The sequence below is a fragment of the Orcinus orca genome, chromosome 3 (assembly GCF_937001465.1).
Source record: "Orcinus orca chromosome 3, mOrcOrc1.1, whole genome shotgun sequence".
Lineage (NCBI taxonomy): Eukaryota > Metazoa > Chordata > Mammalia > Artiodactyla > Delphinidae > Orcinus > Orcinus orca.
The window spans coordinates 67,559,181-67,585,848 of NC_064561.1; the positions used below are offsets into that span (position 1 = coordinate 67,559,181).

Consider the following 26,668-nt stretch of genomic DNA (forward strand, 5'->3'; position numbering starts at 1 on the left):
TTCAGAACTCTCTCTACATTGCTTTGGATAGAGAATTTGAAATGACTACCTTAAATAAACCTATTTGAAATCATCATTAAAAGATAATGCATTTATTTTTATTCAGCTTTTAGAAAAAGAAAGAGGCATTAATACTGGATTGAAAAGGTAGGAAGCAGATGAAAAAAGAACATGCAGGGTTAACTAGAAAAAGTAAAATCAAGATATAAACAAAATACTATATCAACTGAAGAGCCTTGACTTAAAAGAAAGCATTCGTAGCCAGACAACTTTCTGATTCTTCTGTTAATGAAACCTACGCTATTCTTGCAATTGCCTTTTTGCACTAGTCCTGCCCAGTGTCTTGAACCAGACCACTAGGGAGAATCGGCTTCAAGAAGTTAAACTCATTTAACCTGGAGCCTCCCGTCAGACACACCTCATACTGGTAGCTCTGGGACAGGGTCCCCGTGCCGCTGACGTCCACCAGGTGGCCCGGAAAGTGGCCCTCGGGCACCGAGCAGCGACTCACCGAGGCCGCCCCGCCCCTCCTGCACAGCCGCACCGCGACGAACACCAGTACCGAGAAGAGGAAGAGCGACGACACCGACGCCAAGGCGCTTGGCGACACGACGACGGCCGCCGCTTCCGCTTCAGGGGCCGGCAGGTAGGGCTGCGACAAGCCGTCCACCAGCAGCACGTGCAGCGTGACGCTGGCCGAGAGCGGCGGCTCGCCGTTGTCCTTGACCAGCACCACCAGCCTGTGCTTGGCCGCGTCGCGCTCGCTCAGCAGCCGGGCCGTGCGCATCTCGCCGTTGTGCGCCCACACGCCGAACAGGCCGGGCTCCGTGGCCTTGAGCAGCTGGTACGACAGCCAGGCGTTCTGGCCCGAGTCGCCGTCCACCGCCACCACCTTGGTAACCAGGTAACCCGCCTCGGCCGCCCTGGGCACCAGCTCGGTGCAGGGCGCCGAGGCGTTCTGCAGCGGGTACAGCACGAAGGGCGCGTTGTCGTTGTCGTCCACCACGAGCACGCGCACCAGCGCCTGGCTGCTGAGCGCGGGCGAGCCGCGGTCGGCGGCGACCACGCGGAACTCGAACGCCCGCAGGGCCTCGTAGTCCAGGGACCTCAGGGCGAACAGGTGGCCGTTGTCCGGGTTGATGGACACCAGGGAGGCCAGGGGCACGTGCGCGTCGAGGGGCGGCAGCAGCGAGTAGGTGACCTGGGCGTTGGCGCCCGCGTCTCTGTCTGTGGCGCGGACGCTGCCGATGTGGAGGGCAGGGCTGTTGTTCTCGCGGACGGACAGGGTGTAGGAGGTCTGGGTGAAGGCGGGGGCGTTGTCGTTGACGTCGGACACCAGCACAGTTATGTTGTGCTCGGTTTTCAGCCTGGGGATTCCCATATCTGTGACTGTGATGGTGATGTTGTACTCAGCTCTAATCTCTCTGTCCAGCTCTCCTTCTGACAATAGGGTATAAAAATTCTCTGCAGATGGTTTCAGGATGAAGGGGAGATCGTTCTCGATGGAACACACCATTTTCCCATTGTCTCCAGAGTCTAGGTCGGAAACACTGAAAACAGCCACCACAGTCTCTGGCGAGTTCTCTGGGATAGGGCTGGTAATTGAGGACAAGGTCAGTTCTGGTGGGTTGTCGTTCACATCAACCACCTGAACTATCACCGTTGATTTTCCTGAAAGGCCTCCACCATCCTTGGCTTCTATGTCCACTTCGTAAGTATGGATCGCCTCAAAATTCAAATATTTGATTAGTCGGATATCACCAGTAATTGGATTTAGTTGAAAAGTTTTTCTAATTTCTTCAGAAAGATGAAAAAATGCATATGATATTGTCCCCAAATTTCCTGTATCTAAGTCAGAAGCTGAAACAGTGACAATAAGAGAGTTAACGGGGCTGTTCTCTAGAACTTGAACCTCATAGAGGGACTGTGTAAATTCTGGGGTGTTGTCGTTTATGTCTAAGACCAGGATGTGAACCTGGACGGTCCCAGACCTCCGTGGAGTCCCGCCATCCAGCGCAGTGAGCATTAACCTAAGCTCTGGCTGCTCCTCACGATCCAGTGCTTTGTCTAGTACTAGTTCTGGGTACTTCCTTCCATCCCTACGACTGCGTGTGAGAACGTGGAAATGGGAATTAGGAGTGATCGTGTAGTTTTGGAGACTGTTTCTTCCCACATCCAAGTCTTCAGCATTTCCCAAAGGAATTATTGTTCCTGGTGGAGTGTTTTCTGGGATTTTCAGCTGCATTTCATTTTCAGAGAATGCTGGAGAATGGTCATTTACGTCTATCACCTGGAGCTCATTTGTAATAAACTGCAAGGGATTTTGCAGTAATATCTGAAACTGCAGTATGCATGGCTCTGCGGAGCCGCATAGCTCCTCCCGGTCCAATTTCTCATGCAGGAGCAAATCACCGGTCTGATGGTTGAGCTGAAAATACTGTCTGTTCCCTTTACACACAACTTGGGCCCCTCTCGCGGCCAGTTTCCCTACACTCAGCCCCAGATCCTTTGCTAGATTGGAGATGAAAAACCCCCTCTCTTTTTCCTCAGCCACAGAGTAGCGTCTCGACTGGGACCCAGCCAGAGACCCACCCAGAAAAACAAAGAGAAACAGGACTTGCCTTTGTCTAAGAAAGCGCTCTCCTCCGGCCTCCATTGCATTTTCTGCCATGTTCTTCCGAGAAATATTGTCAAGCTAGCCTCCAACAGCACTGGGAAACGCAGTCTTTTGCCTCCTAACCTTTGAAGAAAACCTAGCGAATAATCCTTACCAGAGTCTTAGATTTGCTTGCTTAAAAATCTGCTCCGGCTCACAACCCCTAGTTTACTGCACTGAATCGTTGTGTTACAGAGTATGTACACAGTGCCTGCGGTTTATTTCTCCTTCTTAGTCAACAGCGCCACCGTGCGTTCGCTCACAGTTTCAGAATCTTGGAGAAGGTGATGTTTGCTGGGCTTTTTGTTTTGATTTTTTTAATCGCTTATTCCCTTTTATCAAACCGAGTTGATGCTACTGTAGGAATTCCTTCTGTTATATGGTTCAAATAAACACAATCTAGGGAGAAGAAATGAGCTCTTATCTAAAAGAAGTGACTGTCCCTGGTAGAGTCCCATTTCCATGATTTTGCGGAAGTGGGCACCTGCTAGAACTACTCACCCCACCTCCTGTAATTATTACAGAAAAAGTTTTACAAGATTTTGCTCTAAGTGATGAAGCTTCGCTTTCCTACTTGTGTTTTTCTTTATTTTCCAAATTTTGTAAAATGCACACGAGTTGCATTTATAGTCAGAAAAATGCTACGAAAAGACAACCTCAAGCAAGGTGATAAAAAATTATAATAGATCATGTCAGGGGATATATCCAGAGACCACAAATGCCTAATTCCTTCCACATTTTCGCACTCACTCAAGGAACACAGAGCTTTCTCCTCTTCCTATTTCACAGTAATTCTATGATTACTGGTTTCATCTGTATTAACTCTTTAATCTGCATAACTGTATTTCACCTGTGGAAACCGATATTTATTGCGTTTGTAGAAGTTAGATGTATTGTGGTAATAAGACAGACTATGTCTGTATATCTTATAGAGTTTCCCATCTAATGGGGTGAACAGAATTTAAACAGATGTTTAAACAGTACTATACAGGAAATGTATAATGAGTCCACTGGAAGTATACAATATGGAGACCTAACTCAATGGGGGCATTCAGAAAGTTTCCCAAAGATGTCCCATTTAATCTGGAATATGAAGGATGAGAAGAAGTTTGCCAGGCTAAAACTAAAATGGGAGGATTCCATATATAAGGAATGCAAAGGCCCGGGGACAGTAAAGCATAGCTATTCTAGATAATGAAGGTAGGATAGTGTACCCAAAGTTTAGTGTCTCAAGAGTAAGTGGGGGGCTTCCCTGGTGGCGCAGTGGTTAAGAATCCACCTACCAATGCAGGAGACACGGGTTCGAGCCCTGGGCCAGAAGATCCCACATGGCGAGGACTAAATTAGCCCGCACGCCCTAGAGCCCGTGCTCTGCAACAAGAGAAGCCCCCACAATGAGAAGCCCGTGCACCACAACGAAGAGCAGCCCCAGCTCGTGGCAACTAGAGAAAGCTGGTGCGCAGCAACGAAGACTCAGCGCAGCCAAAAATAAATAAATAGACATTTAAAAAAAAAAGAAACATAAATATCTCCTAATAAATAAAAAAGAGTAAGTGGGAAGACAAGGCTGGACAGGGAGGCAGGGGCCAAATAATAGGTGGCTGGATTTTATTCTAAGAGTGAAAGGAAGCTATTGCAAGGTTTTGGGCAGAGCAAGGAAACAGCACAAATATCATGTGTTCAATATAGCTTCTTCACAATTATAAGTAATGTTATATGAAGGACCATTTATTAAATTTACTCTTAATATTAGTGATACTAAAAATAACAGGGCTTCCCTGGTGGCGCAGTGGTTGAGAGTCCGCCTGCTGATGCAGGGGACGCGGGTTCGTGCCCCAGTCTGGGAAGATCCCACATGCCGCGGAGCGGCTGGGCCCGTGAGCCATGGCCGCTGAGCCTGCGCGTCCAGAGCCTGTGCTCCACAACGGGAGAGGCCACAAGTGTGAGAGGCCCGCGTACCGAAAAAACAAAAACAAAAACAAAAAAAAACAAAATTACACTTCTTATCCTTATGTTATCTTATTTGGACATACCTGCAAGCTATTTAAATACCTGTTATCATTTCTGGGGGTACAGAAATTATATGACTTATCCAAGATCCAACAGGTAATAATTTGATACCAAGATACTTCTCTATATGAATGCTAAACTCAAAATGAGACCTTTAAATTTTATATTATAATTTTAATAGTATGTTCAAATAAACATAAAATAATATAAAAATTTAAAGATAATCTGAAGAACATTAAAAATTAAAATTCCATTTTAATGTGTGGATCAGTAATTGAACTGCAAGAAATAAATAAGAATAAAGAAAGTTAAATGAATCATTTAAGGAATTATGGAAGGAAAATATACATCATAAAATTGAAAACACAATTTCCCCATGTGGATTCCTTAAGCTAGTGGGCAGGAGAGGAGATTAAAATTAAGCAGAAAAAGAAAAAGGAAAACTATCTTGAAGGAAAGAGACAACAAGCACTAATAACTGCATAATGTTTGAATAACAGTGAAGTTCTGTTAATAACCAAAAATTAAATCAGAGAGCATTTAATTCCAGCAAAATTTGTCCTGTGAGTATTTTAATGTATTTGAGTGTCAGTATTTCACAGATGAAATAAAGACATTTCTTTCCTTCAATCAGTCATTTAAAATTTTTATGAAGAACCTAGTCTTGCAGTCATTGTGCTAATCATGCAGTAAATGGAGAGCTACTGAGAAACGTAACTCAAGCACTAAAAAGGAAACCAAAAAGCATTGAAAAGTCTAGGAAACTGAAAGGGGGAAAATGGAAGTAGTCAGTGAAAAAAAAATAGAATGAGCAAACCAAGATAAATATTTTTTCCATGGGCTTATTTCCAATTGAATCATAAATGCTCCAGATATTATTTTAAAATGCAATGCCAAATTACATATGAAGTTTCTAAAATTTGGTCATAGACAAAAACATGTACTCTCTCAGATCTTTTGGATTTTAATGAAGTAAAGAACAGATGGTTTTAAATAATTAAAACAGATTTTTAAATGGAGGGATTGAAACAATCAGAGGTTTTAAAATTTTTAATAAAAAGCATGAATAATTAGCATGTCTGAAAATGACTGGACATTGCTATTTATTTAACTACAGTTTAGAATATTGGTAGTTGATTTATTGAAGACTTTTAATGTGGATGATTTGTAGAATCCAACAGTCAAGGTTTTCACAATCTCTAAAGAATCATACTTATCAGGTATGAACATTTTAAGGAAGTATATATTTAGAAAAGTGTGAGAGGGTGCTTTGTTATTCATGAATGTACCTATGTTAATGGTTTTAGCCAATGTGAGTTCACAGGAAGAAAGTTTAAACTAGCCTAAGAGAATACTCTATACAAACACAAATATTCTGGGTAGGAAAAAAGAGTAACCCTATGTACTTATTGCAAACTTTCAAAAATGTAGGAATGCAAAAATTACCTAGGGACTATGGAAGGTGAATTTTGAAAAAAAGTGCTCTAAAAATTAAAGACTTCAGAAAATACAAAATATACTTTCACACATTAAACCGAATTAAGTTACAGTGATATTAACAGTAAGAAAGAAAATTTGCATTCATTATACCACAGAGCAGCACATCTAGAAACACCAGTAACATGCGCTGAATTGGAATAAGATAGTTACATTTCAAATACAAAGAAAACAACTCCAATGGGCAAGGCAGTAAAAAAGGACTTTGCACAATTTAACTGAGACGGCATCATAGACCCTTATTAAAATTTAGCTGAATTCAAAACTATTCCTGAAACTGGGGTTTGCCTCACTAACCCTCTCCTCATCTTGAGTAAGGAAGTTTGGGATAACCGGCTTGAGGAACTTGAAAGTCCCAGAGCCTCCCGTCAGACACACCTCGTACTGGTAGCTCTGGGACAGGGTCCCCGTGCCGCTGGCGTCCACCAGGTGGCCCGGAAAGGGGCCCTCGGGCACCGAGTAGCGACCCACCGATGTCGCCCCGCCCCTCCTGCACAGCCGCACCGCGACGAACACCAGCACCGAGAAGAGGAAGAGCGACGACACCGACGCCAAGGCGACCACCAGGTAGACGGTGAGCGGGGCGGTCGGGGCCGCGTCCGCCGCTTCCGCTTCAGGGGCCGGCAGGTAGGGCCGCGAGAAGCCGTCCACCAGCAGCACGTGCAGCGTGACGCTGGCCGAGAGCGGCGGCTCGCCGTTGTCCTTGACCAGCACCACCAGCCTGTGCTTGGCCGCGTCGCGCTCGCTCAGCAGCCGGGCCGTGCGCACCTCGCCGTTGTGCGCCCACACGCCGAACAGCCCGGGCTCCGTGGCCTTGAGCAGCTGGTACGACAGCCAGGCGTTCTGGCCCGAGTCGCCGTCCACCGCCACCACCTTGGTCACCAGGTAGCCCGCCTCGGCCGCCCTGGGCACCAGCTCGGTGCAGGGCGCCGAGGCGTTCTGCAGCGGGTACAGCACGAAGGGCGCGTTGTCGTTGTCGTCCACCACGAGCACGCGCACCAGCGCCTGGCTGCTGAGCGCGGGCGAGCCGCGGTCGGCGGCGCCCACGCGGAACTCGAACGCCCGCAGGGCCTCGTAGTCCAGGGACCTCAGGGCGAACAGGTGGCCGTTGTCCGGGTTGATGGACACCAGGGAGGCCAGGGGCACGTGCGCGTCGAGGGGCGGCAGCAGCGAGTAGGTGACCTGGGCGTTGGCGCCCGCGTCTCTGTCTGTGGCGCGGACGCTACCGATGTGCAGGGCGGGGCTGTTGTTCTCGCGGACGGACAGGGTGTAGGAGGTCTGGGTGAAGGCGGGGGCGTTGTCGTTGACGTCGGACACCAGCACGGTTATGTTGTGCTGGGTTTTCAGTCTCGGTGTCCCCATATCTGTGACGGTGATGGTGATGTTATATTCGTATCTTGTCTCTCGGTCCAGGGCTGTGTTTGTGACTAAACTGTAAAAATTCTCAACAGAGGGTTTAAGAATGAAGGGAAGATCATCTTGGATGGAGCAAACCATCCTTGCATTGTCTCCAGAGTCAGGATCTGAAACGCTGAATACAGCAATTACAGTCTCCTGCAAGTTTTCTGGGATCTCAGTGATAAGCGTTGACATGGTCAGTTCCGGCGGGTTGTCATTCAAATCCATCACTTGGACAAACACCACACAACTGCCAGAAAGGCCCCCACCATCTGTCGCCTGAATATTTAATGTATAAGTCTGAATAGATTCAAAATCCAGTTCCTGTGTTAAAAGGAGTTCTCCCGATTTTGCATTTATTCCAAATGTTTTCCGAATATCCTCAGATGCTTGGGAAAGTACGTAAGATATTTCTCCATAGGTTCCAATATCTAAATCTCTGGCAGAGACAATGGCAACCTGGGAACCAATGGGGCTGTTTTCTAGGACATGCGCCTCATAGTGCAGCTTTGCAAACTCGGGGGCATTATCATTGATGTCTAAGACTTCAATGCGGATTAGGGCGGTCCCAGACCTGGGTGGAATTCCGCCATCCAGCGCTGTGACGGTTAATCTGATCTCAGGCTGTTCCTCTCTATCCAGTGCTTTGTCCAGCACCAGCTGTGGTAATATTGTGCCGTCGGCACTGTGTTGTAATTTAAGATGGAAGTGGGAATTGGGGCTGACTGTGTAACTTTGGAGACTGTTGCTTCCTACATCTAAGTCCTGGGCACGCTCTATTAGGAAAGTAGTTCCAGGAGTGATACTTTCTGAAATTTTCAATATTATTTCTTTGTCTAGGAAAACTGGAGAATGATCATTTATGTCCCTAATCCGTAGCTCAGCCTGGAAAAACTTCAAGGGATTTTCCAGTAACATCTGGAAAGGTAGTACACAGGGCTCGGTAGGGCCACATAGCTCCTCCCGGTCCAGTTTCTCATTTAACAACAAATCCCCGGTCTGCCTATCAAAATGCAAACACACTTTTTTCCATTTGGAAACGACCCGGGGGGCCCGAGCAGCTAGATCATCTACCTCCAACCCCAAGTCTTTCAACAGATTGGCCACAAAGGAGCCACTGTCCATTTCCTCGGCCACTGAATAACGCCTAGGCTCAGAGCCAGCCTGAGCTATGCCCAGCCAAACAAAGAATATCAAGACTTGCCTTTGTTTCAGAAAGCATTTCTTCCTCTCTCCTGCCTCCATCGCTCTCTCGTTTCCCAGCAAACTTGACCCAGCTCGGATTCACGTTGTCGCTGATCTATCTCCCAGTATCACTCAGACACTGGGATAGGTGGAGATGCCTATGGCCCTGATTTCCCGGAGCAACTGCCTTAGAAAGCCTCCTTTTCCTGCTTGCTTCTTTAGCACAGCATCTGGCTAGAGGAGCGCAGACTGGTAGCTTTCTTCCTTCTACTTCTAATGCTGCAGCGCCACCCTGCGTCCTTTCCGAGTGTTTCTTTTTACCAAAACATTAAGGAAATTCCAATCCTTTCTTTCAGACTGATGGCAATCTAAATGGAATATTTTCAAGTAGTGTCTCTCAATGTACCGAAGTAACAATAATTCCATATTAACTAAAATCCAGTCCCTAATAACTTTTTAAAATTATCCTTCCATTATCCTCCCCCAGTTTTCTTCAACTTAAATAAGAATTCATATTCACTCTTGAATTCCTTTTATAAATGCACTTATTTTCTTAACCACTTGACATAAGGAATGTTTTAGAAAATTTGTTTTTAAACCAAGTTTCATGATTGTATTGGTGTTACATCTGTTGTATTGGTGTTACATCTGTTTATTCTAGAACAGTGCCCTGTATTTTATTGATATTGAATTTTTTGAAGTGTCCAGATCAGTTTTCTTATAGGTAAACAAAAGATAAAAATAGCTAAGGCATTGGTACTTGTGACTATAAATTAACAATTAGCTATGCTTCAGAAGAAAAGAAAACACTACTGAAGATAGAGCAATAAAACAACAACTATAGCATTATTCAGAAAGGGGGTGTTTCCTCTGCTTTTTACCCAGAGCCCAAAAAGCAAGAATGCCAACGGTCATAGCTGTCTCCACATACTATCTTGTTTTTAGCTTCAAAGAACCTAATTTAATTGGAGATAAGGTGATGTTAAAGAGATGGATCTCCCGTCTCTCTGTCTTGCATTAGGTTGGCAGGATATCGGGATTTTTTTTTTTTTTTACATTCAATGGAAAGAAAATTCTGGAAGGAAGGACCAAGGCATTTTCTTTTTATTCCAGAGTTCTGAGATAATCCTTAAAGAGGTGAAGTCTTCTTCTGGAAGTACTTGTAGGATGAGCAGGTAAGTGTCAACATCACCAATTTTATGGAATTGTCATCCAACAGCTTTTACATGAAGAAAGGTATATCTGAAACTATTTCCTATGTAAATTGCCTGAATGTTTGCCATGTAGCCATGAAGTTGCCTGGTAATTTTCTTGCAGTGGATGTTTATAATGCACAGATATGAGTGGTATTTAAAATGTGTGGTGAGTACGCACCAGAGATTGGAGAATTCAGTGAGACTGGAAAATTCAGTGAGCCTGGAGAATTCTGTGAACAGCTCCTTAATATACTGAGATTAAATCTTGAGCAGGCTTTGACAACCACGTTGCTGAGGAGCATGCATCTCAAAGGTTGTCACTGATTGTCACGATCTGGACCTTAGGAGGTCTGAGACTAGTGTTGATACCTACCATTTTCTTCTGTGAGAGTTAAACTTACCATAGGTTGTTCTTCATCCAGTGATTTTCCCCCAAGAATGGGCGAATTACTCATCGCACTATTGCATCGCATATTATTGTGAAATTAAACTCCCTGTGTGGTTTCCAATGGTGGAAAATTCGACCAAATCTCATGCACCATCCCCATGCACATTCTGAAACATTCACAAGAATTTTTCAAAGGGGCAACATCTCAGATTCATAGATTTTTCTCAGAAAACAAAAAAGTTTACAGGTAATACTTGGTAATGTATAGTTTCTATAGGTCTGGCTTCCTATTCGGGAGGAAAGGCTCTTCTGTGGGTGTATCTAAAATATTCTTTGATCTCTTAATAGTTTAGATCCACCCACAGAAGAGCCTTTACTCACGAATCTTTGGTCAGTTTGGAAACCACCTTGCTCAGGTCTGTCTGCCCGCCGCTACGCAGACACTCCCCTTTCCGCTGCGAGGCCAAATCTCCAGGAACCGGCTATAAAAAGCAGCCTTCCTTTTCCTGGACTGCTTACGCTACGCCCAGGAAGTAAAGGAAAACTCACCACTTGCCTTTTCTGCTAGATTTTCTCTCAGTTTCCAGCATAGCCTCTTTGACTGCGTTGTCTTTAATGAAAGAAGCCTTCGGAAGTCTTCCAGTAGGGATAACATCAACATATATCTAGCTCCCATTTGTTTGAAGAAAGGTCTAACATCTCAGCTTGCTGCCGACGTTTTCCAAGGCGCGTCAACCCCAAGCCCCTCAGTTTTGTCTTTTGTAAAATGGAGTCTGTGGCAAGCGCCTGGCTCCACCTCCATTTTTAGCCTGCAGCGCCGCCAGGCGTCTAAACTGAAAACCTGGTTTGTACAGCGCTTTCCCTCAGAAACTGTCAAAAAACAACAACAACAACAAAAACAAAAGAGTGTTCGTGTCACGTGGTCTAGTGGCACAATTCTTACCTCCTGATAGTATAAATTACTTCTCCGACTTTTGGTTTAGCTAATTACAATTTTTAATTAGTATACGGCTTTATTATCATCCAGCTGTACAATTCCTTTTGAGAGTAATTTGAATTTGATTTCTTCCATTTTAGACAGGCCAGTCGTTTGGCTGTACATTCACTGAGTTTTTAAATTCATCGGCAGGTGTTTATTACACACAGATTAATTTCAGGCACTGTGAAAGGCATTAGGGATATAAAATGGAATAAAGCCTGGTACTTACACCCCAAGAGGTTACAGCCTAGAAGTAAAGTAAAGCGATAATTACTGTAGTGAGTCATACGTGCTAAGACACTGATTTGCACAGGCACTCTTGAAGTACTCAAAAGGAATATTTAAGCAAGAACAGAAATGGGGTATCAGGAAAGATTCTCAGAGGAGGTGAGGTTCGAGGTAAGTTGAATTTTATGGTACCAACTTAAAAAGAAGCCCATTGAAATAGTTTTCTACTGCAGATAATGTAGATAAAGTATTTCTGATTTTACAGGAAAGAAGATTTACTCAAATGATGGGAACATCATGGCTTATTTGGGATACAGTCTTTTACTCAGTCAACATCACAGAGTTCTGTATGACGTGTTGTGGGGTGACAACTAACTAAAAGACTAGGGCTGGGCCCTTGTTTCCTATTTCAATTTGCTCATCTACCTAATACTCAATTTAAAGGAGAGTCCTAAGCATGAGTATGTGCGTGTATGAGTGGCTTCTTCTGTTAACAATATCTTTAGGAGATATTTTTGAGTGGTGATTAAGAGCACAGACTTTTATGTCAGGAAATATTCAAGTACTGGCTCTGCTACATCGTATATGTTAAGTTAGGAAAATTCTTTACTCTCTCCAGACTTCAGTTTCCTCATCTGAAGGAAAAAAAAAAAAAAACAACGGATGTAAGGATGGTACCTACTTCATGAATTTGTAAGAACTAAGTGAAATAATGCTTATGAAATAGTCAGCCTAGTTCTTGGAATATCATAGTGTTTCATAAGTGCTAGCTATTTTAAGTGGTGATACAGTGAATACAAGGAACTTATCTACATAGTTCGGTTTACTCCTACCAACAAATGTAAGTCTAAATGACTCCCTTGTGTATGTTGGTGGGAATGTACATTGGTGCAGTCACTATGGAAAAGAGTATGGAGGTTCCTCAAAAAAAGAACTATCATATGATCCAGCAATTCCACTTATGGGTATATATCTGAAGGAAATGAAATCACTATCTCGAAGAAATATTTGCACCCCTATGTTCATTGTAGCATTATTCACAATAGCCAAGACATGGAAAAAACCTAAGTGTTCATCCATGGATGAATAAAGAAAATGTGGTGTGTATATATACATGGTAATTATGTCAGAAAAAGGATATGTTAACTGACCTTCCTGTGGTAAACATCTTGCAGCAGAAAGGGGAATATTAGAGTAGTGGCAAGAGGACAGACCCAAGCAGGGTGGTTTACAAAGAAACCAAAGAATATCTTAGATCCACCCACAGAAGAGCCTTTGGTTCCAAAGGGAAGGCAGATGTATAGAAGCGCTACATTTCCAAGTATTGCTTGTAGACTTCCTTTCTGTATTTGGAGAAAAATCTATGAATCTGAGATGTTCTCCCTTTGAAAAATTCTTCTAGAGTACCAGAATGTACATGAGGAAGTGCATGAGATTTGCGTGAATATTCCATCATTGGAAACTACACAATCAGTTCAATTTCCGTTTTGTTGTTGTTGTAATTATGGTGACAATATTGAGCTCTCCTCTCATAGCAACTTTCTATTATTGAAGTATCGTTGATTTACACTATCATGTTAGTTTCAGGTGTACAGCAAAGTGATATAGATATATATACATACATATATATATTCTTTTTCAGATTCATTTTCATTATAGGTTATTACAAGATATTGAATATAGCTCCCTGTGCTATATAGTAAATCCTTGTTGTTTATCTGTTTTATATATAATATTGTATATCTGTTACTCCAAACTCCTATTTTATCTCCTCCCCCTTCCCCTTGAGTAACCATAATTTGGTTTTCTGTCTGTGAATCTTTCTAATTTGTAAACAAGTTTATTTGTATTATTTCTTATATTCCATATATAAGCGATACCAGATAATATTTGTCTTTCTTGGTCTGACTGACTTCACTTTCTATGATAATCTCTAAGTCCATCCATGTTGCTGCAAATGGCATTATTTCATTCTTTTACACGGCTGAGTAACATTCTTTTTGTATATGTACACCACATCTTTATCCATTCATCTGTTGATGGACATTTCCATTGTTTCCATGTTTTGGCGATTGTGAGTAGTGCTGCTATGAACGTAGGGGTGCGTGTATCTCTTTGAATTATAGTTTTGTCTGGATTATGGCCAGGAGTGGGATTGCTGGATCATATGGTACTCTATTTGTAGTTTTTATAGGAATCTCCATGCTGTTCTCCATAGTGGCTGCACCAATTTACATTCCTACCAACAGTGTAGGAGGGTTGCCTTTTCTCCACACTGTCTCCAGCATTTATTTGTAGACTTTTATTTTTAACATCTTTATTGGGGTATAATTGCTTTACAATGGTGTCTTAGTTTCTGCTATATAACAAAATGAATCAGTTATACATATACATATGTTCGCATATCTCTTCCCTCTTGCGTCTCCCTCTCTCCCACCCTCCCTACCCCACCCCTTTTAAAGATGACCATTCTGACCGGTGTGAGGAGGTACCTTATTATAGTTTTGATTTGCATTTCTCTAATAATTAGCGATGTTGAGCATCTTTTCATGTGTCTGTTTGGCATCTGGATGTCTTCTTTGGAGAAATGTCTATTTGGGTCTTCTGCCCATGTTTTGATTGGGTTCTTTGTTTTTTGTTTGTATGTTTGTTTTTTGGTACTAAGTTGTATGAGCTGTTTGGATATTTTAGAAATTAAGCCCTTGTTGGTCACATCATTTGTAAATATTTTCTCCCATGCTGTAGGTTGTCTTCTTGTTTTGTTGACGGTTTCCTTTGCTCTGCAAAAGCTAATAAGGTGGATTAGGTCCCATTTGTTTAATTTTGCTTCTATTTCTTTTGCCTTGGGAGACTAATCTAAGAATATATTGCTATAATTTATATCAGAGAATCATTTACCTATGTTCTCTTTTAGGAATTTTATGGTGTCATGTCTTATATTTAAGTCTTTAAGCCATTTTGAGTTTATTTTTTGTATGGTGGGAGGGAGTACTCTAACTTCATTAATTTACATGTGGCTGTCCAGAGTTCCCAACACCAGCTGCGAAGAGACTGTCTTTTCTCCACTGTATATTCTTCTCTCCTTTGTCAAAGATTAATCGACTGTCAGTGTGTGGATTTATTTCCGGGATGCTTATCCTTTCCCATTGATCTGTATGTCTGTTTTTGTGTCTATATCACACTGTGGTTTTTTTTAATAACATTTAAAAAATTTTGGATTGCACATGGGCAAGGGCGAGGGATCTGCTGTGTGTTTGTGTGTGTGTGTGTGTGTGTATGTGTTTTCCACTCATTGTTTTCAGAGCTTGGGACTGCTAAGGTCTTTTCTTTTGTTAAGACCGTGCTGTGCGGCATAGGGGATCTTAGTTCCCTGACCAGGGATCAAACCTATGTCCCCTATATTGGGAGCACAGAATCTTAAACAATGAATTGCAAGGGAAGTTCCCACACTGTGTTTTTTGTAATTTATTTTATTGAAGCATAGTTGAGTTATGATGTTGTGATGATTTCTGTTGTAGAGGAGAGTGATTCAGTTGTACATACATACAGATACTTTTACATATTCATGTCCATTACTGTTTATCATAGGATATTGTGTATAGTTAAATATGCTTTACAGTAGTACCTCGTTCTTGATCCATTCTTTATATAATAGTTTGCATCTGCTAATCCCAAACTCCCAATCCATATCTCTCCTTCTTGGCAACCACAGGTCTGTTATCTATGACTCTGAGTCTGTTTCTGTTTGCAGATGAGTTCGTTTTTGTCATATTTCAGATTCCACATGTAAGTGATACCATATGGTATTCGTCTTTCTCTTTCCAACTTCCTTCACTTAGTTTTGGGAAGTGGTAGTGGGAAGATATTTTCCATACCATGTCATGGAAAGACCAGAATGAACTTTTTGGCCAACCCAATGTGATAATCTCTTGGTCCGTCCGTGTTGCTGCAAATGGCATTATTTCAGCTTCTTTTATGGCTGAGTAGTACTCCATTATATATGTATATATATACCATATCGTCTTGATCCCTTCATCTCTTGACTGACATTTAGGTTGATCCCGTGTCTTGGCTATCGTGGGTAGTGCTCCTGTGAACCTAGGGGTGCATGTATCCCTTTGAATGACAGTTTTGTCTGGATGTATGACTAGGAGTGGAATTGCAGGATCATATGGTAATTCTAGCTGTACTTTTTTGAGGAACCTGCCTAATGTTTTGTATAGTGGCTGCAACAATTTATATCCCCCCCCACAGTGTAGGAGGGTTACCTTTTCTCCACACCCTCTCCAATATTTGTTATTTGTAGACTTTTTAATGATGGCCATTCTGACCCGTGTGAGGTGGTACCTCAATGTACTTTTGATTTGCATTTCTCTACTAATCAGTGATGTTGAGCATCTTTTCATGTGTCTATTGGCCATCTGGATGTCTTCTTTGGAGAAATGTCTGTTTGGCTCTTCTGTGCATTTTTGACTGGGTTGTTCATTTTTCTTTTATACATTTGTTTGTCTGAGCTGTTTGTATATTTTAGCAGTTAAGCCCTTGTCGGTCACATGCTTTGCACATCTTTTCTCCCATTCCGAAGGTGATCTTTTTGTTTTGTTGATGCTTTCCTTCGCTATGCAAAAGCATATAAGGATGATTAGGTCCCATTTGTTTATATTTGCTTTCATTTCTTTTGCACTGGGAGACCGATCTAAGAAAATATTGCTACAATGTATGTCACAGAATGTTTTGCCTATGTTCTAGGAGTTTTATGGTGTCCGGTCTTACATTTAACTCTTTAAGGCATTTTGAGTTTATTTTTGTATATAGTGGGAGGGAGTGTCTACCTTCATTGATTTTCATGTATCTGTTCTCATTCCCAGTACGACTTGCTGAAGAGACTGTCTTTTCCGCATTGTATATACTTGCCTCCTTCATGGAAGATTAATCGTCCATTGGTCTGTGAATTTCGTGCCGGGCTCCTTCCTCTGTTACAGTGATGTATGTATCTGTTTTTTGCCTATACCACATTATGTTTCTTTCGATTTATTTTATTGAAGTATAGTTCATTTACAGTGCTTTCTGCTGTACAGCAGAGTGATTCAGTTTTACATATATATATATACTTTCCACATTCTTTTTTAGTACAGTTTATCAGAGGATATCGAATGTAGTTCCCTGTGCTGTACAATAGGACCTTGTTGTTTATTTATTCTCTATAGAATAGTTTGCATCTGCTAATCCCAAACTTGCCATCCATCCCTCTCCCAGTTCCTCTCCCGCTTGGCCACCACAGGTCTGTTTTCTATGTCTTTGAGTCTGTTTCTCTTATGTAGGTAAGTTAGTTTGTGTCCTATTTCTGATTCCCTGTATAAGTAATATCACATGGTATTTGTCTTTCTCTTTTTGACTTCCTGCATGTAATATGATAATCTCTAGGTCCTTCCAGGTTGCTGCAAATGGCATTATTGCATTATTTTTTACGGCTGAGTAGTACTCCATCGTATACATGTACCACATGTTCTTTTTTTTTCCAATTTTATTATTATTATTCTACATCTTTATTGCAGTATAATTGCTCTACAATGGTGTGTTAGTTTCTACTTTATAACAAAGTGAATCATTTATACATGTACATATGTTCTCATATCTCTTGCGTCTCCCTCCCTCCCATCCTCCCTATCCCACGCCTCTAGGTGCACAGAGCACTGAGCTGATCTCCCTGTGCTATGCGGCTGCCTCCCACTAGCTATCTATTTTACGTTTGGTAGTGTATATATGTCCATGCCACTCTCCCACTTTGTCACAGCTTACCCTTCTCCTGCTCCATATACTCAATTCCATTCTCTAGTAGGTCTGTGTCTTTATTCCTGTCTTAACCCTAGGTTCTTCATGACATTTTTTTTCTTAAATTCCATATATATGTGTTAGCATACGGTATTTGTCTTTCTCTTTCAGACTTACTTCACTCTGTATGACGGAATCTAGGTCCATCCACCTCATTACAAATACTTCAATTTTGTTTCTTTTTATGGCTGAGTCATATTCCATTGTATATATGTGCCACATGTTCTTGAACCATTCATCTGTCGATCGACACTCAGGTTATTCCCATATCTTGGCTTGTGAATAGTGCTGCTGTGAACATAGGGGTGCATGTATCTCTTTGAATGAAAGTTTTGTCTGGATATATGCCAAGGACTCAGATTGCTGGATCATAATGTACCTCTTTTTGAACTTTTTGGAGGACAGTGCTTATTGTTGCCTCTAGTTGCTACACCCATTTACATTCCCACCAATAGTGTAGGAGGGTTTCCTTTTGTCACACCCTCTCCAGCATTTCTTCTTTGTAGGCTTTTTAGTGATGGCCGTTTTGAGTGGTGTGAGGTGATACCACTTTGTAGTTTTGATTTGCGTTTCTCTAAGAATCAGCAATGCTGAGCATTTTTCATCTGTCCATTGGCCAGGTGGATGTCTTCTTTGAATAAATCTCTAAGTCTTCTGCCCATTTTTGGATTGGTTGTTTAGTTTGCTTGTTGGTTTGTATTGAGTTGTATGTGCTGTTTGTATATTTTAGAATTTAAACCCATTTTGGTCGCATCGTTGAAAACATTTTCTTTCATTCTGTAGGTTTTTTGTTTTGTTTTGTTGATGCTTTCCTTTGCTGTGGAGGAGCTTCTAAGGTTGATTAGTCCCGTTTGCTTATTTTTGCTTTTAATTCTTTTTTGTTGGCCAGCTGATCTAAAAAAGCATTGCTAGGATTTTTGTCAGAGGATGTTTTGCCTATGATTTCCTCTAGGTGTTTTATGGTGTCATGTCTTTATATTTAAGTCTTTAAGCCATTTTGAGTTTATTTTTGGGTACGGTGGGAGGGAGTGTTCTAACTTCATTGATTTACATGTGGCTGTTTATCTTTCCCTATACCACTGGCTGAAGAGACTCTTTTCTTCATTTTCCATACTTGCTCCTTCATCACAGATTAATTCACTGTCGGTATGTGGATTTCTTTCTGGGTTCCTTATTGGGGTCCATTAATCTATATGTCTGTTTTTGTGCCAATACCACACCGTGGTGTTTTTCTAAAATTTATTTTAATGAAGTATAGTTGATATACAATGTTGTGTTAATTTTCTGCTCTGCAGCACAGTATTTAGAATTACTATATAAAGATCGTTTTTCATATTCCTTTCTGTTACAGTGTATCACAGGATGTTGTTTATAGTTGCCTGTGGTATACAGAAGGACCTAATTGTTTGTCCACTCTCCATGTAATTGTTTATATCTGCTAATCCCAAACTCCCAATCCATCCCTTCCCTGCCCTTCTGCCCCTTGGCAACCACTGGTCTGTTCTTTATGTCTCTGAGTCTGTGCAGATGAGTTCCTTTTTGTCATATTTCAGATTCCACATGTAAGTGATACCATATGGTATTTGTCTTTCTCTTTCCGACTTCCTTCACTTAGTTTTGGGAAGTCATAGTGGGAAGATGTTTTCCGTACCATGTCACGGAAAGACCAGAATGAAATTTTAGGCCAAGCCAACGTGATAATCTCTTGCTCCATCCGTGTTACTACAAATGGCATTATTTCAGCTTTTTTTAAATGGCTGAGTAGTGCTCCATTATATATGTATATATATACCATATCGTCTTGATCCCTTCATCTCTTGACTGACATTTAGGTTGATCCCGTGTCTTGACTATCGTGGGTAGTGCTCCTGTGAACCTAGGGGTGCATGTATCCCTTTGAATGACAGTTTTGTCTGGATGTATGACCAGGAGTGGAATTGCAGGATCATATGGTAATTCTAGCTCTGCTTTTTTGAGGAAACTGCCTACTGTTTTTTATAGTGGCTGCAACAATTTATATTCCCCCCCACAGTGTAAGAGGGTTACCTTTTCTCCACACCCTCTCCAACATTTGTTATTTGTAGACTTTTTAATGATGGCCATTCTGACCCGTGTGAGGTGGTACCTCAGTGTAGTTTTGATTTGCATTTCTCTACTAATCAGTGATGTTGAGCATCTTTTCATGTGTCTATTGGCCATCTGGATGTCTTCTTTGGAGAAATGTCTGTTTGGCTCTTCTGTGCATTTTTGACTGGGTTGTTCATTTTTCTTTTATACATTTGCTTGTATGAGCTATTTGTATATTTTAGCAGTTAAGCCCTTGTCGGTCACATGCTTTGCACATCTTTTCTCCCATTCCGAAGGTGATCTTTTTGTTTTGTTGATGCTTTCCTTCGCTATGCAAAAGCATATAAAGATGATTAGGTCCCATTTGTTTATATTTGCTTTCATTTCTTTTGCACTGGGAGACCGATCTAAGAAAATATTGCTACAATGTATGTCACAGAATGTTTTGCCTATGTTCTAGGAGTCTTATGGTGTCCTGTCTTACATTTAAGTCTTTAAGTCATTTTGAGTTTATTTTTGTATAGAGTGGGAGGCAGTGTCCACCTTCATTGATTTTCATGTGTGTGTCCTCATTCCCAGTACCACTTGCTGAAGAGACTGTCTTTTCCGCATCGTATATACTTGCCTCCTTCATGGAAGATTAATCGTCCATTGGTCTGTGAATTTCGTGCCGGGCTCCTTCATCCGTTACAGTGATGTATGTATCTGTTTTTTGCCTATACCACATTATGTTTCTTTCGATTTATTTTATTGAAGTATAGTTCATTTACAGTGCTTTCTGGTGTACAGCACAGTGATTCAGTTTTACATATATATATATGCTTTCCACATTCCTTTTTAGTACAGTTTATCAGAGGATATCGAATGTAGTTCCCTGTGCTGTACAATAGGACCTTGTTGTTTATGTATTCTCCATAGAATAGTTTGCATCTGCTAATCCCAAACTTCCCGTCCATCCCTCTCCCAGTTCCTCTCCCGCTTGGCCACCACAGGTCTGTTTTCTATGTCTTTGAGTCTGTTTCTCTTATGTAGGTAAGTTCATTTGTGTCCTATTTCTGATTCCCTGTATAAGTAATATCACATGGTATTTGTCTTTCTCTTTTTGACTTCCTGCATGTAATATGATAATCTCTAGGTCCTTCCAGGTTGCTGCAAATGGCATTATTGCATTATTTTTTACGGCTGAGTACAACTCCCCTGTATACATGTACCACATCTTCTCTTTTTTCCAATTTTATTTTACTTTATTATTATTATTGTACATCTTTATTGGAGTATAATTGCTTTACAATGGTGTGTTAGTTTCTACTTTATAACAAAGTGAATCAGTTATACATATACATATGTTCTCATATCTCTTGCGTCTCCCTCCTTCCCATCCTCCCTATCCCACGCCTCTAGGTGGTCACAGAGCACTGAGCTGATCTCCCCGTGCTATGCGGCTGCCTCCCACTAGCTATCTATTTTACGTTTGGTAGTGTATATATGTCCATGCCACTCTCTCACTTTGTCACAGCTTACCCTTCCCCCGCTCCATACCCTCAAGTCCATTCTCTAGTAGGTCTGTGTCTTTATTCCTGTCTTAACCCTAGGTTCTTCATGACATTTTTTTTCCTTAAATTCCATATATATGTTTTAGCATTCGGTATTTGTCTTTCTCTTTCTGACTTACTTCACTCTGTATGACGGAATCTAGGTCCATCCGCTCATTACAAATAATTCAATTTCGTTTCTTTTTATGGCTGAGCAATATTCCATTGCATATATGTGCCACATTTTCTTGAACCATTCATCTGTCGATCGACACTCAGGTTATTCCCATATCTTGGCTTGTGAATAGTGCTGCTGTGAACATAAGGGTGCATGTATCTTTTTGAATGATAGTCTTGTCTGGATATATGCCGAGGACTAGGATTGCTGGATCATAATGTACCTCTTTTTGAACTTCTTGGAGGACACTGCTTACTGTTTCCTCTAGTTGCTACACCCATTTACATTCCCACCAATAGTGTAGGAGGGTTTCCTTTTGTCACACCCTCTCCAGCATTTCTTCTTTGTAGGCTTTTTAGTGATGGCCGTTTTGAGTGGTGTGAGGTGATACCACTTTGTAGTTTTGATTTGCGTTTCTCTAAGAATCAGCAATGCTGAGCATTTTTCATCTGTCCATTGGCCAGGTGGATGTCTTCTTTGAATAAATCTCTAAGTCTTCTGCCCATTTTTGGATTGGTTGTTTAGTTTGCTTGTTGGTTTGTATTGAGTTGTATGTGCTGTTTGTATATTTTAGAATTTAAACCCATTTTGGTCGCATCGTTGAAAACATTTTCTTTCATTCTGTAGGTTTTTTGTTTTGTTTTGTTGATGCTTTCCTTTGCTGTGGAGGAGCTTCTAAGGTTGATTAGTCCCGTTTGCTTATTTTTGCTTTTAATTCTTTTTGTTGGCCAGCTGATCTAAAAAAGCATTGCTAGGATTTTTGTCAGAGGATGTTTTGCCTATGATTTCTTCTAGGTGTTTTATGGTGTCATGTCTTTATATTTAAGTCTTTAAGCCATTTTGAGTTTATTTTTGGGTACGGTGGGAGGGAGTGTTCTAACTTCATTGATTTACATGTGGCTGTTTATCTTTCCCTATACCACTGGCTGAAGAGACTGTCTTTTCTTCATTGTCCATACTTGCTCCTTCATCACAGATTAATTCACTGTCGGTATGTGGATTTCTTTCTGGGTTCCTTATTGGGGTCCATTAATCTATATGTCTGTTTTTGTGCCAATACCACACCGTGGTGTTTTTCTAAAATTTATTTTAATGAAGTATATTTGATATACAATGTTGTGTTAATTTTCTGCTCTGCAGCACAGTATTTAGAATTACTATATAAAGATCGTTTTTCATATTCCTTTCTGTTACAGTGTATCACAGGATGTTGTTTATAGTTGCCTGTGGTATACAGAAGGACCTAATTGTTTGTCCACTCTCCATGTAATTGTTTATATCTGCTAATCCCAAACTCCCAATCCATCCCTTCCCTGCCCTTCTACCCCTTGGCAACCACTGGTCTGTTCTTTATGTCTCTGAGTCTGTGCAGATGAGTTCCTTTTTGTCATATTTCAGATTCCACATGTAAGTGATACCATATGGTATTTGTCTTTCTCTTTCCGACTTCCTTCCTTCCTTACTTTTGGGAAGTGGTAGTGGGAAGATATTTTCCTTACCATGTCACGGAAACACTAGAGTGAACTTTTTGGCCAAGCCAATGTGATACTCTCTTGGTCCATCCATGTTGCTGCAAATGGCATTATTTCAGCTTTTTTTATGGCTGAGTAGTACTCCATTATATATGTATATATATATATATACCATATCGTCTTGATCCCTTCATCTCTTGACTGACATTTAGGTTGATCCCATGTCTTGGCTATCGTGGGTAGTGCTCCTGTGAACCTAGGGGTGCATGTATCTCTTTGAATGGTGGTTTTGTCTGGATGTATGACCAGGAGTGGAATTGCAGGATCATATGGTAATTCTAGCTGTACTTTCTTGAGGAACCTGCCTACTGTTTTTTATAGTGGCTGCAACAATTTATATTCCCCCCCACAGTGTAAGAGGGTTACCTTTTCTCCACACCCTCTCCAGCATTTGTTATTTGTAGACTTTTTAAAGATGGCCATTCTGACCGCTGTGACGTGGTACCTCAATGTACTTTTGATTTGCATTTATCTACTAATCAGTGATGTTGAGCATCTTTTCATGTGTCTATAGGCCGTGCAGCACGATAAGTCTTCGTTTCTGCGTTCGGAGGCTGCCGCGGAGCCATTACTCTCTGTTGTAATGCATTAAGGATTTTAGCACACACTGCTTTTTATTTTTAATTCTCTGCTTCTATTTTTATGCTTGCCTCTCCACTTCTCTTTGCCATGTGGAGTCAAAGCTGAACCACGTCGATAAGAGCCTTGCAGTATATCCAAGGGTTTTTCCTCCAGGTTGATTATGGTCTGTTAGTGTGAAGAACTAGGCAGGAAGTCTCCTTGGTTTCAGGACTTTCACTCCTTGAGAGAAGGTCTAAAGGCTTGGTTGAGCTTAAACATTTTTGGCAAGAATACTTCATTGGTGATTCTGTGTGCTTTATATTCTCTCACATGTGCTGTTTTGTTTTATTTTTATACGGTTGGACCTCAAGTTCACAGAATTGGATTATGATAAACTGTCATCATTAGTCCATACCTGACCTGAATTGTTTGTTTACTTACCTATCCAGTATCATTTAGCTGTATATCTATATATGTAGTTATCTATCGAAATAGTAATAAGAATTTGTGAACACAGCACCTCCCCACAAATGCCAGGACCTTGGTAGTAATATACATCTGATTGTACAAATGGTCCCTCCTACCACTCCCTGGACCCAGCAGATCAAGGTAATTATCATCCTGAATTCTATGTGCATCATTCTTTGCTCCTCTGAATTTTTTTTCTGTATTATATGTTACTCCCACATATATATTTTTCTAGTTGTTTTAAATTTTATAGTAAGGTAAAATACTGTATGTGATACTTTGGTACTTAGTTTTCTCTAATATTTATTTTTAAAATCCAATCATCTTGTGTTCCTGTAATTCATTTATTTAGATTACTGTAAAACATTCCATTCTGTGAGTATGCCGTAGCTTATTCATTCAGTTGATAGGCATATGGATTGTTTCCTGATTTTTGCTCCTGTTGCCCACTGTCAATATAAACATTCTTATATATACCTCCTGATGCAAATGTGCAAGAATTTCTTTTGGGTATATAACTAGGAATAGGAATTCTGGAACTCGCAAGTATTTATCTAGGAGTAATCGTTATATTTAATAGCTAATATTCAACTATTTGGCAAAGTAGTTGTATGGATTTTTACATGCACTTGCAATATATAGGCCTGAACCTCTTGTATCCACAGGCTTTCCAACACTTGGCATTGTCAGGCGTTTAAATTTTTATCAAACAAAAAATCTACCTGATCTTGGTTTTGATCTATATTTCTCTAATTACAACAAAAGAACATCTCTTTGTGCATCTATTGGTTATATGTTTCTTCTGTGAAATGTTTGTTCATGTCTTTTACCATTTTTCTATTGTTATTTTTATTTATATTGGTTTGTAGGAGTTCTTTATATATCCTTGATATTAATTCTTTGTCAGTGTGCATATGTGAGTATCCTCTCCTGGTTTGTACCTTTTCGCATCTTTAAGATGTCTATTGATAAATGAAGTTCCTTGATTTTATTACAAATGTATTAATCTTTTATTCTATGGTCAGTGTCTTTTTAAAGAAATTATTTCTAGCCCAAGGTCTAAAATCCATTAACCTGTATTTTCCACTAAGAGCTTGAACGTTGTTTTGGGTTTTGTTTTTGTTTTTGACATTTGAGTCTTAGAACCATTTGAAGTTGATTTTTAAATTAAGACCCAATTTAATCTTTTTCTCTTTGGATAACCATTTTTAACTGAACACTTCACCTTTTCGCATTGATCTGTGTTATGGACTGAATGTTTGTGCCCCACCCCCTACCCTAGTTCATATATTGAAGCCCTAGCCCCCACTGTGATAGTGTTAGGAGGAGGGGCCTTTGGGCACTAATTAGGTTTAGATAAAGTCATGAGAGTGGAGCCCATGATGGGATTAGTGTCTTTATAAGAAGAGGAAGAAATATCAGAGCTGCTTCTTTACACCATGTATACATACACGGTGTACGTATACATACATTGTGTATGTATACGTACACCGTGTATGTATATATACACGGTGTACGTATACATACATGGTGTATGTATATGTACATGGTGTATGTATACGTACATGGTGAGGAGGCTGCAGCCTGCAAGCCAGGAAGAAGACCATCATTAAGAAACCAGCTGCTACATAGACAATGGACTTGAGGACATGGGGAAGGGGAAGCTGGGACGAAGTGAGAGAGTGGCATGGACATATATACACTACCAAATGTAAAATAGATAGCTAGTGGGAAGCAGCCACATAGCAAAGGGAGATCAGCTCGGCGCTTTGTGTCCACCTAGAGGGGTGGGATAGGGAGGGTGGGAGGGAGGGAGACGCAAGAGGGAAGAGATATGGGGATATATGTATATGTATAGCTGATTCACTTTGTCATAAAGCAGAAACTAACACACCATTGTAAAGCAATTATACTCCAATAAAGGTGTTAAAAAAATTCAAAAAAATTAAAAATTCATTTCCCTGGGGTTTGCCTGGCAGTGTAGTGGTTAAGAATGCGCCTGCCAATGCAGGAGACACGGGTTCGAGCCCTGGTCCGGGAAGATCCCACATGCGCGGAGCAACCAAGCCCGTGAGCCACAACTACTGAGCCTGCGTGCTGCAACTACTGAAGCCCGCGCACCTAGAGCCCGTGCTCTGCAACAAGAGAAGCCACCGCAATGAGAACTTCACGCAATGCAACGAAGAGTAGCCCCCGCTCGCTCCAACTAGAGAAAGCCGGCGCGCAGCAACAGAGACCCAATGCAGCCAAAAATAAAATAAATAAATAAAATTCAGTTCCCCAGTCAAAACAACAAGAACAACAACTGCATTTATCAATAAACATTAAGGTAATGGTGATGTGGCAGTGCCCTTAGCTTTAAGATCAGTGCAACTACCCCTCAAAAAATAGCATTCAGAAAATGTATTAAACTCAAAAACAGAAAATATGTTTCAGGATTGAAGGACATAGATACTTTAGGGGATAGTTCAGTTGATCTTTTTAATTAACTCTGACAACCTTCCATTTCAGGGTTTAATAACTAAACTACACCATAATTTTGGCAAATCTGAATTGTCCAGAATTTATCTCAAGTTATTTTCTGTGAAAAAGATATTTGAGCATCATAAAACTCATAGGCAATTAAAATGCAAAGCAATATTTGGATTATTTTCATGTATAAGCATGGCCTCACATTTTATAGGGTTAAATAAAGCATTATGCAAAGGCTAGCATGCTAAACTCATATCTATGAAGTAAGTAAAATCAGGTACAATTAAGGGACAAGCACATTGGAAAAACTTCTTCAAAAAGAGGAAATAGATCATCCTGGAGATTACATATACATCAGCTAACGTTCTTCATTACATTACAGAACAAAGAACTAAAGTACAGTTATGTAGAACAGCATAATTTTCCTTCAAACTTAACATAAAAAACCAGACTGGTACCAAACCATTTAAATTCCACCCCATGACACAC

The 26,668-nt window shown here is 40.9% G+C and overlaps 5 protein-coding genes and 1 long non-coding RNA gene across 8 annotated transcripts in view; 3 read left to right on the forward strand and 3 right to left on the reverse strand.

Moving 5' to 3' along the window:
* LOC101285117 (protocadherin beta-3) overlaps window positions 1-4,406 on the reverse strand; it is a 78,186-nt gene extending 73,780 nt beyond the window's left edge. Inside the window, exon 1 of the mRNA XM_004286764.3 lies at window positions 728-4,406. Within this exon, the coding sequence (XP_004286812.2) occupies window positions 728-2,671 (1,944 nt within the window). The 5' untranslated portion in view covers window positions 2,672-4,406. The remainder of the gene's footprint in view (window positions 1-727) is intronic.
* Window positions 1-8,953, reverse strand: part of LOC101284350 (protocadherin beta-2) — a 116,532-nt gene extending 107,579 nt beyond the window's left edge. The window contains exon 1 of the mRNA XM_049708682.1: window positions 6,542-8,953. Within this exon, the coding sequence (XP_049564639.1) occupies window positions 6,542-8,806 (2,265 nt within the window). The 5' untranslated portion in view covers window positions 8,807-8,953. The remainder of the gene's footprint in view (window positions 1-6,541) is intronic.
* The window catches only part of LOC117196771 (uncharacterized), a 190,218-nt gene that overhangs the window by 161,187 nt on the left and 2,363 nt on the right, over window positions 1-26,668 (reverse strand). The gene's annotated exons all lie outside the window — the stretch shown is intronic.
* LOC101286646 (transcription initiation factor TFIID subunit 7) overlaps window positions 1-26,668 on the forward strand; it is a 209,203-nt gene that overhangs the window by 148,218 nt on the left and 34,317 nt on the right. The gene's annotated exons all lie outside the window — the stretch shown is intronic.
* Window positions 1-26,668, forward strand: part of LOC101284110 (transcription initiation factor TFIID subunit 7) — a 179,059-nt gene that overhangs the window by 148,218 nt on the left and 4,173 nt on the right. The window lies entirely within an intron of this gene.
* Window positions 1-26,668, forward strand: part of LOC125964116 (transcription initiation factor TFIID subunit 7) — a 178,927-nt gene that overhangs the window by 148,086 nt on the left and 4,173 nt on the right. The window lies entirely within an intron of this gene.